General features: G+C 39.9%; 1 protein-coding gene and 1 long non-coding RNA gene across 2 annotated transcripts in view; one reads left to right on the top strand and one right to left on the bottom strand.

The window, feature by feature from the left end:
• The window catches only part of FBXO28 (F-box protein 28), a 29407-nt gene extending 18804 nt beyond the window's left edge, over positions 1-10603 (top strand). The window contains exons 4-5 of the mRNA XM_008539371.2: positions 4190-4385; positions 5958-10603. Coding sequence (XP_008537593.1) covers positions 4190-4385; positions 5958-6352 — 591 coding nt within the window. The 3' untranslated portion in view covers positions 6353-10603. The remainder of the gene's footprint in view (positions 1-4189; positions 4386-5957) is intronic.
• Positions 1-12113, bottom strand: part of LOC103563906 (uncharacterized) — a 60013-nt gene that overhangs the window by 12451 nt on the left and 35449 nt on the right. The window lies entirely within an intron of this gene.

Here is a 12113-nt window from a genome sequence, read left to right as displayed (position 1 = left end):
GGGAGAAGATTTTAATTTTATTGAAAACATGGATTATCCCACATGACTAATCTTTATATAGCGAGATGTGAAAATGTTGCTTTCCCTAATGGAAGACTAGAGCAATTGGAAAGAGATGCTCTCTTTCACACTATATTTATAAGACTAAATACAGTAAAGAATATTTCACAATTAGCTGATGGATGTAATTTAATATCAATTAGTAATCTCTGTGGGATATTTTGGTAGGAGATTCATTCTGAAGAATAAGGGTTATGGAAGAGGATTAACTGCATAATTTATGCTTTTTTAAAGTCCTAGAATAAATTCATGGTAGGTAATTGTACTACATACATGCTGATTTTCTACGCTGTCGCCTGTCCATCCACATCATCCATCCACTGAGCTCCACTCTTTCTTTAGCCAGGTGCCCTCCTCCTGCTCCATCTTTCCTTACCCTTTGAAATTCTACTTATTTCTCATTGCCAAGTCCTTCCTTAGGTCTCCCTGATTCTCTCAAACAGAGCTTTTCTCTCTACTTTCCTTTTTTCCTCACAGCACTTTGCTTATACATTGAACATATTACCATTTGAGCTATGCTTTTCTGTTTGTGGGTCTTTCACTGAGTCATCTTGCATTGGATAAGATCTCTGTCTTATTCATGCTTGAATCATTACAGCAGTCATTTCTAGTCCAGCTCAAACATACTGTAAATAATCTTCTGTCTACCAGTATTTATGAACACAAACATAATATAAATAGATCCATTAATAAAGCTGTGGATATTACATTAAACATATAAGTACTCTCTCAAGTATTATATATTTTTTAAAATCCCTTTCAATAGAAATTCTGTTAACTGTGACTTTTATGTTCAAAACAAAATCTGGCCAATAAAAATCATATCTTGTATTGAATTTAATCCTGTGGCTTGCCCCTAAACAGTTTTATTTAGATATGTCAATATAACATTTGACCATCCTTATCATTCATTTAACAGACATTTATTGAGTATCTGCCATGTGCCAGACACTGCTAGGCTTGGGGATCTGCCAGTGAAACTAGCTATGATCTCTTCTCTCATTGAGCTTACTATATTATGGGGAAGACAGAAATTAACAGAAAGATACACTTGCAATTTGTAATGTGTATTCTGAAGGGAAAATGAAGGATTCAATGGAGATATTAACATAATTTAAACTGGAAGAGGGATCAGAAAAGACTACTCTGAGAAAATGAAATGTTACTGAGACCTCAAGCATGAGTAAGGAATTTGGGGTTGGAGAAGGTGGGGGAGATATGCAGGGAGAACATTCCAGAAAAAGGATCATAATGTGCAAAAGCCCTGGGACAAAAAAGGGAGAGAGGGCTTGATTTAAATCAAAGAACTAATGGTTATTTTATATCCAGAGATGCAACATACTAGCTTTGAGGACAACGTAAAGTAATACTGGAGTGTTGCAGTGCTTTTCTTATTTATAATGTACATATAAAACTTTGATAAACACAAAACTATGGATCAGTTAATATCCTAGCATTAGTACATAGCATCTCAGTCAGTATGAAGGACCTTTATTTATTTATTTTTTGTTGGGAAAGATTCACCCTTAGCTAGCATCTGTTGCCAATCTTCCTCTTTTTTTTTTCGGTTCCCCAAGCCCTCAGTACATGGTTGTATATGCTAGTTGTAAGTCATTCTGTTTTTCTATGTGAGCGGCTGCCATAGCGTAGCAACTGACAGACAGCAAACCTGGGTCACTGAAGCAGTGAGCGCTGAACTTTAACCACTAGGCCATCAGGGCTGGCTCTTTTTTTTTCCTCCCCAAAGCCCCAGTACATAGTTGTATATCCTAGTTGTAAGTACTTCTGGTTCTTCTATGTGAGATACCACCACAGCATGGCTACTGACAGACAGCTGGTATGTTTCTGTGACTAGGAACCGAACCCAGGCCACCAAAGTGGAATGCGCCAAACTTTAACCACTGGGCCATCAGGGCTGGCTCTAAAGGACCTTTAGAAGAAAAATACTGTATTCCTACTTCGGCTTTTATTTTTATTAATCAGTTCTTAATTGTGTATAAATATTAAATCTTTCAAAGCTTTGAGCTTCCATAAATAGATATAGATAGCATATTTCTAGCTATCGAACTCCTTAAACAGGCCAAGCTGACTCTGACCTTGGAGCCATTGCCATTATTATTCCTGCCCAAAACGCTCTTCTCCCCAGATCATCAAGTGACTAGTTCCTCCTCATCTCTCACTGTTACCTTAATTATGTCAGAGAAGCTTTTCCTGACCACCTGTCTCATGCTATTCCCTCTTTCTCCACTAGTAACTATTGCAGTTTCCTCTTTTTCCCTCGTGGCACTATTTTAAATTATTTTATTATTTGTTTACTTTAGCTTTATGAGAATAAGAATCTTGTCAGCCAGTTCACTATTTTTACCCCAGTGCTTTGAAAAAGGACACGTACATAGTAAGAACTCAATAAATACTTGGATAATGTTTATCCTACATGTTAGGATATGCTCACATAATTAAATTGTAAGCCGAAGGGAAGGTACTCTTTTTCATTTCTTTTTTTTTTTTAAATATGTGTAATTGTTCCTAACAGGGTAGTTCAGTAAGTTATTATTGAAAAAATGTTATCTTCTTCTAAAATGAGTTCATAATCTAGTAGTAATGCCAAAAATAAATGTATCACTAACCATTAGCTCCTTGGGATTCTGCCTTTGACTGTCTTATTCTGCATCTTCTCACTTGGCCCTCTTAGGCCATTGGCTACTGAGGCCTCCCCGTCATCTGCACTTTCTCTCCTGAACTCCTACCTTGTATCTCCTGCTGCCTGCTGGCTGGTATCACCTGCATGTCCCATGGAATTCAAGACCAGCATAACTCATCTCCCGTTACATTTGCCTCCATGTACACCACCTCAGCCCAAGCCAATTCCTGTTCACAGCTCCAGGCTCACAGATGTGGCCTCTGCAGTGAAGTCTTCTGGGATTCACGATTGGGACACATCCTGACTATTAATTTTGCTGACATTCATTAGGCACACGTGATGCTGGACTGAGAAAGATCATCTCATTGCACTGAGCATCTGGAAACTGTTAAGGACTGTCACTTGTCCTGGTGCCATCCTGCAAGATTGTGTGTTTCTCTAGTAGTACTCAGCAGCCTGAGTGAAGGAGAAGAGAAGGTAGATTCCAGGGCTGTTCCAGAGACGGGTACTGGCTAGATAATGCAGTCGGAGGAGTGAATGGGATTCAAGGTGACTTGAGACATTTTGGTGACACAACGGTTTGGTTGATTAACCCGCAATTCTTGTGAGGGTACAGACCCTTTGGAATAGATGTCATCCAGACCTTCAGAGATGTGAATTAGCATCTTGAGGTCTATGCTGAAGCCATGGGCAGTATTAAGGATCACATCACAGGGACGAAAGCTGAGGGCAGAAAGGCCTAAGGAAGGTTCAGTTACCGTTCTAGCAGGGGAATTAGGAGCTCTTCCTAATTGTCAGAACTTCGTTTCTTCTTTACGTGTGCTATGCCTTGCGTTTCCCCATTGCAGTTATCATTAAAATGAAAAAGGATCTCTTGCTACCCTTTGGTGATAGCAAGAAAGCGGGATCTGAGGAGACCTCATTGCAATCCATAGCAAGTTTTTGCGAAAGAAAACTTCAAGGGACAGAGCCCGTGGTGGCGTGTGAAAGAGAGCAGGCGATCAGGCTGAGTCCCCGGGCTGTGGCAGGCAGATTCAGGCTAGCGTGGAGTGGGTTTGGAGGCCGGAAGACTGTGGCTGTGGCTCATGCCCTACCTCTGCCCCTGCTCACACTCAGGATTTAATTTCTTAGTATAGTCCTCTTGTTTCTTTATATATCCCTCTTTGTGTCGCTTATTTACACATCTGTCTCCCCAATTATACTGTGATTTTCTTCAGGGCAGGAGCTATATTTTATTCATCCTGATTCTTAGGCTCAGCACAGTACCTGATACAGAAAAGATGCTTAAATGGTATGAAATATAAAGTATTATAACAAGCCCCTTAAAGCCGTGAGTTACAGATGGTAATGTTATCAATGGCCAGTACATCAGTTAAATGGCCCTGTGGGTCTTTACAGGACTTACAAAACAAGCATCACTTCTCTCCCTATTTAACTATTTTCTTTGGGGAAAAAATCAAAAGTGGTAATGAGAGCTCATTTTTTTAGGTGATCGATGAGATTTATCGTGTGTTGAGATATGTCAATTCTACCAGAGCCCCTCAGCGAGCTCACGAAGTCCTTCAGGAGTTGAGGGACATTTCCTCCATGGCCATGGAGTACTTTGATGAGAAGATCGTTCCGATTCTGAAGAGGAAGTTGCCGGGATCAGATGTGTCTGGGAGACTCATGGGCTCCCCTCCAGGTAGCTCTCGTTTGTTAATGACATGGTCGTTTTCTAATAACCTTCCTCCGTCGTTTCGTAACTGGCTTTTTCCCCACTTAACTGTCTGTCTTAACTTTTCTCTGTCTGTAAATATGTATCTGCAACATCGTTTTTAATGACAACTTGGATCATAGACCATAACCTACATAACTGATCCACTACTCTTAAGTACATTTGTCTCTGGTTTTCCGTTATTTAAACTGCACGCTGAAGAACACACTTGTGGCTAGATCTGTGCACATATCCACAACTGTTGACTTAGAGTGAATTATCAGAGTTCAATTGCTAGGTGAAAAGCTACGTATATATGTGTTTCTTATGTTTCTGACTAGTTAATATTCATTATGCTAAAGCAGAATTAAACATACCAGATAAAACCCCAGAAATTCTTCAAAGAAATATCCAGTTAATTATTTCAGCCCCAGAGCTTCTGGCTGCTACTTTAAAAGACAGGGTGCGTAAGGCTATTTTGAACACTGTCCGTTCTCTTGTGGTAGCTGTTTTGCAAAAGTATATTGGGTCCTAGAGATTTGTGCCCTTCTCTACCGAAAGCCTAACTTGTTCAGTGTCTTCACCCCTTGCAAATATGTTAAATCAGGAAATAAACTTTAGTGAAACGTTTTGTTTTGTTCGACTTACTTAGCTCCCTGGAGTAGTCAGTGGGGTCTCTGAGCGGCTCTCTAATGTAATAATAAAGCCTGCAGTATCTCAGCATTTATTTCTGTCATTGAGTACCTGTTATGCGCACAGCACTGTTCTGTGGCCTGTGGAGACTGAAAAGAAGCGTAATACGTGCTGTCTGCTCTCAAGGGTCTGACTATTCAAAAGGCGGGACACATCCAGCCTCAAAGGTGAACTATCGTGGGCAGAGAAATATTTTAAAGGTGTGTCCTAAATGCCAAATGAGTAGCAGAGACAGATCTTCTTAAGGAAGCTCAGATCATTGTGGGCTGGTCTGACTGAAACTTCACAAGAGCTAAGAATTATTCTGAGCTTTGATGTGTTAGTGGAAGCTGGATAAAAATAAGCAGAGAGAGAAGGAAGAATGCATCAGTCACGGAAAAATTCTGGTTATTTGGAGGCACAAGGAGAAAATGAGCATGATGGGTTTAGAGGATGAACTGACCCAGCTGGCCCTTTTAGAAGACCTGCAGGAGAGAAGGGTTATAAAAAAATAGTGATTTTTATGCCCATGTTACATTCTGTTATTCCTAAAACAAAATAGTTCCAAAGCCTTCCTATACCATGTCAGAAATTCTTCCTGATCATCATGTGGATATAATCCACTTTTTGCTGCCATCCCTCTTGTTTTGCTAAAGTCGAAGCTTTTGCATATAACTAAGTGCAGAGAGAACTTAAGAACATGGTAGGTCTATACTTCTAACTTGAATGTTTATGTTTGCTTGTGTGAAATAAGATGGAAACTAATTATATTCTAATTTTACTACTTGTATTTTCTTATTAGGTCCTAAAAATGTTTTATAATGAAGTATTACTGGTAGCGAGACATTGTAAGTGCTTAACCGACCATTTTTAATTATTTCTCCACAGTTCCAGGACCTTCTGCAGCCCTGACAACAATGCAGCTCTTCTCTAAGCAAAACCCTTCAAGACAAGAGGTTACCAAGCTCCAGCAGCAGGTCAAGACAAATGGTGCTGGAGTGACTGTTCTCAGGAGGGAGATTTCTGAGCTTCGCACCAAAGTGCAAGAGCAGCAGAAACAGCTTCAAGACCAGGACCAGAAACTGCTAGAGCAGACCCAGATCATAGGGGAACAGAACGCACGGTTGGCAGAGCTGGAACGGAAACTACGAGAAGTGATGGAAAGTGCAGTAGGAAACTCCTCAGGGTCTGGGCAGAATGAAGAGTCTCCTCGGAAACGAAAAAAGGCCGCAGAAGCCATAGACTCTCTGAGGAAATCGAAGCGTCTCCGGAACAGAAAGTAGACTGGAACGTGGCTCTAGCTCCAGAGGAAGGCCCGGCTCAGTGGCTTCAGCAGTTATGCATATCAGGATGCCACGAGCAACACGGGGTCCTGTAGGCTTCCAGGCTTTCAGAACACAACTTAAACTTGAACTCTCATGGTTGGGACATTCTTTTCCTGCTTCTCCTGGTTGAACTGATGCACAGAATCTTTTTACTTTGCAATAGATTTGTACTAACCAGACCTGTTCTATCATGTTTTGAGGAGTTAACTTTTTTTCTGTGCAGATAATGTTTAAAGTAAGTTTATTTGTCTCTGCATATATGCACATTATATAAGGATCTTAAATCAGTCTTGACAGACTAGAAGTTAAGTTGAATACAGAAAATGTCCTGTTCACTTGAAAGAAAAGACCTACTTTTTAAATGGACAGTATCTTGTTTTAAAAAACAAATGTTGACTTTTTGTTATAAGTGACCTTTGTCTGGAATGTCTGAGAAGTAGTAAATGCTTTTTGGTATTGAAGTAATGGGTAACTAAACGGACTTCCATAGCATTGACTGGAGAAGGGCCTCTACAGTATTGACTATATATTTTTATAAACTACTGGCAAGGGACTTATCCAGTTGTTATATACACGTTTTCAGTTCTCTTTTGGGGCCATGTCCTACATTGCATGGATGGATGCATGCATTGCCTAGTCAACTCACTTAAAAAGCTCTTGCACTGGCATTGATCTTGAACCTCTCTACTTGTTCACTTTTTAGAGCAGCATCTTAGTTTAAGTGCTTAACATCTTCCACCACAACAGCTTGCCTCTGGGGGGAGGTTGTTAGTCCATTTGTCCTCCAGTTTTACAGAAACAAGAGAATATTAAAGCCCATTGCTTTATCTCTTCTCTGTAGGGTTCAGGTACACTGGCTAAGGCAGAACCCCAAATTCCAAGGCTCTATCAATATCAGACCTCTGGTAACCAGTACTCTTCCTTACTCACCACTGGGTGTGCTCATTGATCAAATGTGGTCATTACCAGTGGTGTGAGTAGGGGACCCAGTGTGTGGGATGCAGTTTTACCAGTGAAAGAAGGTTCATTGACAAAAATTGTGTTATGAAAAAGCATTTTGATCATTTCATTTCTGGGGGATGACCCGAGGGAAGCTTTTTAACATTAATTTCAAGCTTTCCTTACCCTACAACTGTAAACAAAAGCTTTAATTTCGTTTGCACTCCTGTTTTGAGCTTGTAACTGGAAAAGCATGTCTTGCACTGTTCAACCTTCTAAGTGGTCACTTTACAAACCTCCAAATTGTGTACAGTGGTTATTTTCCCCAGTTGTCCATTTTTGAGACATTCAGTTATTACTGTCCTAGTATTATTTTAATGTACTAAATTATGTAGTTGTTATTTGACTGTTAAGTTCTTTTAAACAACTGTTGCCTTGGGCTTCAGTTGGGAGTCTGACACCTGTATAAACCTAAGGGTTCGGTAAGTACCTTAGTGGAATAAAAGCACAAGGTTGCCATCTTTATCCGTCCAACATGACATGGTTATGCATCCTTTAGATTGACCTCACCAAATGAAACTTTTTCTTCTCCATTTTTAATATTGTCCTTACATAAGATTGTCCTTAGATTTTGATCAATTCTATGTCTAACTTTGAAACTCCATTTACAATGTAGTATGTTTTCAGTGAAAAACCATAAAATAACATCCAAGTGTTTCATGGTTTGTCGGGAAGGTAATTTTAAAATAAACAATTTCCAAAAACCATTTGTCAGTCAAGGTCCTCCATAAAAGTCCCCGTCTGGAACTCATTTTCTCAGCAGGTCTCATTTTTGTAATTGTAGGATTTAGCCATATTGTCATACCTTTGGAGGAGGCCTCCTGGAATACTCTTGGCCTTTAATAGTCTGCTTTCCTGGTAATAGGAAGATTTTTTAAGTAACAAAGTACATGTTTACAGGTTTACAAAGTATGATCCTTATGCATCAAAGGGATATGACCTCAGCTGATTTCTTTAATATTTGTTAATGACTTATTTAAAGTTTCCTGGGTTTCTTTTTAAACTATATCTGTACACCCTGAATGTTATCTATAGTCTTCCATAGTAAACATGAGGATTTGGCTTTCCTAATAAGCATTCACACTATTAGAAGGTAGATTTTCTGTTCCAAGTCCACATTTCTGCAGTACACACTTGTAAGCACCTAGCCATAGGGTTAATGAGTGGCACTTGTCAGTGCGTGAATGTTCCATAACAGTAGGAGAATAAAGCACTACGGCTCAGTACTTTGTTTTCAGTCTTAAATATTACTTAGACTGTCGAGCGAAAACATGTTAGGATATTGCCTTGACCAATTGGATAGCTGTTATACCTGCTTTTGGATAGCATAATGGTATTTAAGGCTAAATCAAATTATTTTGATCAGCTGAAACTGACATGTTATAGGAAAATTGTACATTAGCCTCCTGAGAGGACCATCCGGCCCTGGGTTATACGTCAGTAATGTAAATGCTGTTTGTTAGCATTGTGTCGTCCTAGAGCAACATTTCCTGAAGTATTCTTGTCGTCTTCCTTGACTGTTTTTCAGAGGAGACTTCTCTATTTTAATGGGTCACTCCCACTTATAAATTGATTATGGTACAACACTACAGACAGATAAAAATGTGAAAAGACAAATAGAAATGAAGAGGACTGCTCCCCCCTCACCCCACAGGATCCTCTGCTTACCTCCCACATGGACTTGGCTTTGATAAATATGAATTACTTCAGAACATGAGGATCTAGGTCCTGTTGTTTTTCAAGCTCCTCTCTTGATGTACAGAGCCTGGAAATAATGGGGCAAACTCAGATGTATTCAGAGTAACCATACTGTTTGGAAACTCTTGGGGTGCCATCAGGTCTAAAGCCACTGGTTTTGGAAGCAACGTTTTTTGTAAAACGTGTTTTTTGGAGTACAGAACTTTACAGGGGCTTGCCTTAATCTCTCTTTAGTAGTTTCAAGATGTACACGCTATTATTCTACTTGTTAAAATGTTAAAATATTCTATGTAGCCCCAAAGCGGGTAAAACAGAGTACAAGTAATGCCTAAATAAATAAGCTAAAAGGTGTCACTACAGCTGGATTTTTGAGAGAAAATGGACATATGAACATAGGCTATGTGTAATAAACAAAAATAATGGCACCTTAAGATTGCACTATTTTATGGATTATTTTATATGCCATTTCATAGCCTGCACTTTAATCTCCAAAGAAACGATGTATGATGTCCCAGTTGTTCCTTATTAATAAACGTTTTCCTAAGACAGGGCACTTAGTTCTATTTTACTATACTGAGTGAGCTTCTTGGAGGCAGATTCCTTTTCTGAGTTCTCTATTTCCTCAGCCATAATACTTTCTAGGATCTAGGAACTCCCTATCTTGTCTATTTCCAACAATATATAATTTTAATTTAATGTAATGTAAAATGTCATACTTGGTGATCAGCACATTCTTACATCCTGCTCTGGCAATGAGTACCCATTTGTTAACACTTATCAAACCCTCTAAAGACAGCATATGCTGTAAGTTAAGATTTGAAGCCAGGAATAAAAGGCATTCTGAAAAGAAATGTCCTGCATGATGCAGTCTCTTGGAAATGGCTGTTTCTAATATAAAATCCAATTTGATACGCTGTCCAATTCTTTGACTTGGGACCTATCTGAATTCCTTTAGTCCACAAAAGGTATTAACTTATTAAAGTTAAAACTGCTTAAAAATAACAATCTTCTGTGGCCTGCCACCTGAGTTGAGTTATTTTCAAGAAATAATAAAGTAATCTACAAAATGAAACTAGCAATTGGTTGACTGCCACCTACCATGACTTTATTTTTAATAGCAAACATTTATATTCGTGATGAATATGATAGGCGTCAGTAATGTTGGCCTTTTCCAGCTTCCTGAGAATCTTTGTTAAATTTCTGAAATGCAGAAGCTAAATCCAGATTCTTCCTGTGTCTTTGAAGAGAACCATGGGATTGCGAAGCATATTGGTAATCGGTTAGGTCCATTACCAAAGTCTACTGGTTCATCTCAAAGCCATAGCAGAAGTTCAGAAGTGTGTAAAATTCCTTGATGTGGTACCATGTCTGTTTACTTATGCTCATGAGCATCAATAAATTATTAGTTTACCTTCTGGAATTTTAATTGTTATAACCTAATTCAATCATTGGAAAGTGAAAACCCCTCCCGGTCACACAACAGGGTACGTAAATAAATGTGTTGTTACCAGTGCTACTTGTTTTCTTTGTATTTCATGCACAAAAGATTATGGAGCTCGGCCTCTAACAAATACCGTATTAATAGCCACCGCCTCTTGAAGCACTATACCTTGTGGGCTTTACAGATGTTATTTCAGTCCTCACAGCTGCCTTATAAAGCAGGTTTTACTCTATATAGGGAAGTTAAACTCATTAAAAAACACAACCTCAATGTTATGCAAGTAAGTGCCCACATGCCTACACAGGATCTGAACTCAGAACTCCCAGTCTCCACAGCTTAGGGACTTCCTGCTACACTCTACTACATTCTGAAACAGCTGGGAGCTACAAGACTCAAGGTTACATTAACTCTAAACGTAAATATATAAGCATTCCATACATCCACTAGACACAGCGCCAAAATCACTAACTTTAACATATAGAACTTAAAATCAGGAAAAAGGCTGGGCTTGGCAGAGGCAACTTTTGTCTTAAAGTTTTTTGGCATTGGATTCACCCTAGACATACGGGTAAAGCATCATTAAGGCTTCTAGAACCTGTGATCTTAAATAGGAGGCAGCGCTAGCAGTGGAGGTGACGTGAGGCCACTAACAGGTCCACAGGCGGCTCACTGGAATCTCTGCTGCCAATCAGTACAAAAGTAGTGACCACCAGTTCTTTTGCTCTGCCAGGGGAGAATACCGGTTCTCTTTTCAAAATCACTTCCACTTCCAAAACTAAATATTCAGAATTTCAGTGAAATAAAAACCTACAAATCAATTTCATCTCTGTTCTGTAAAGATGTAACCATGATTTGCACAGGCCACACTCCTTGAGAATGGCAACTCAGGGTCACTTAAGTGTCTCCTAAGTTCACAGGACTTTTTGCACTGCCCCACCCTGCCTCCTTAAGAGCCACAGGAGAGAAGCCAGTTGCTCGTGCTTCTCTGCCTTGGGCTGAGAGGACTGAGAAGGAAGGGGCACCTTGGGCTGCACCCGGTAGACTGAAGAGAGGAGCCTCTTCAGAACGCCTTGCACCTTAAGACACAACTTAGAGTAAGGGTCAAGCATACGTGCTCTAGGATCAGAACACATGGGCTCCTAATCCCAGCTCTCCCACTTCCCAGCTAGGTAATACCGGCTTGGGCACTTAATATCTCTGAGGCTCAGTTTCATCATTTGTAAAAGACGTCCTACCTCAGAGTTGGTCCAAAAATCCAAAGAAGATTCTGGGAAGATGGCAGTGTAGGAAGCACCAGGACTCTATCTCCCCACTTAGACAACAACTATACTGGCAGAATGTGACAAATGTAACTATTTTGGAACTCTAGGTTCCAGCAACAGCTTGCACGTTCAGGGAAAGACTTGTGGTTAATTTTGGTCAGTTTCAGCTCTTAGTACAGTAGCAGCCACCCATCCCCTACCCACGGCCACTTGTCAGTCAGGCAGCTGTGCCCATGTTCCTGGAGCAGCCCACACACAGCTTGCAGGAGCCAGGGCAGCCCCAAAAGACCCTGTCCTCCAAATGTTTGGGATCTGTGCT

The sequence above is a fragment of the Equus przewalskii genome, chromosome 31 (genome assembly GCF_037783145.1).
Source record: "Equus przewalskii isolate Varuska chromosome 31, EquPr2, whole genome shotgun sequence".
In the NCBI taxonomy this organism is placed as follows: Eukaryota; Metazoa; Chordata; class Mammalia; order Perissodactyla; family Equidae; genus Equus; species Equus przewalskii.
Note: the sequence above shows the minus strand (reverse complement) of the source record. Positions and strands in the feature narration are given on the sequence as shown.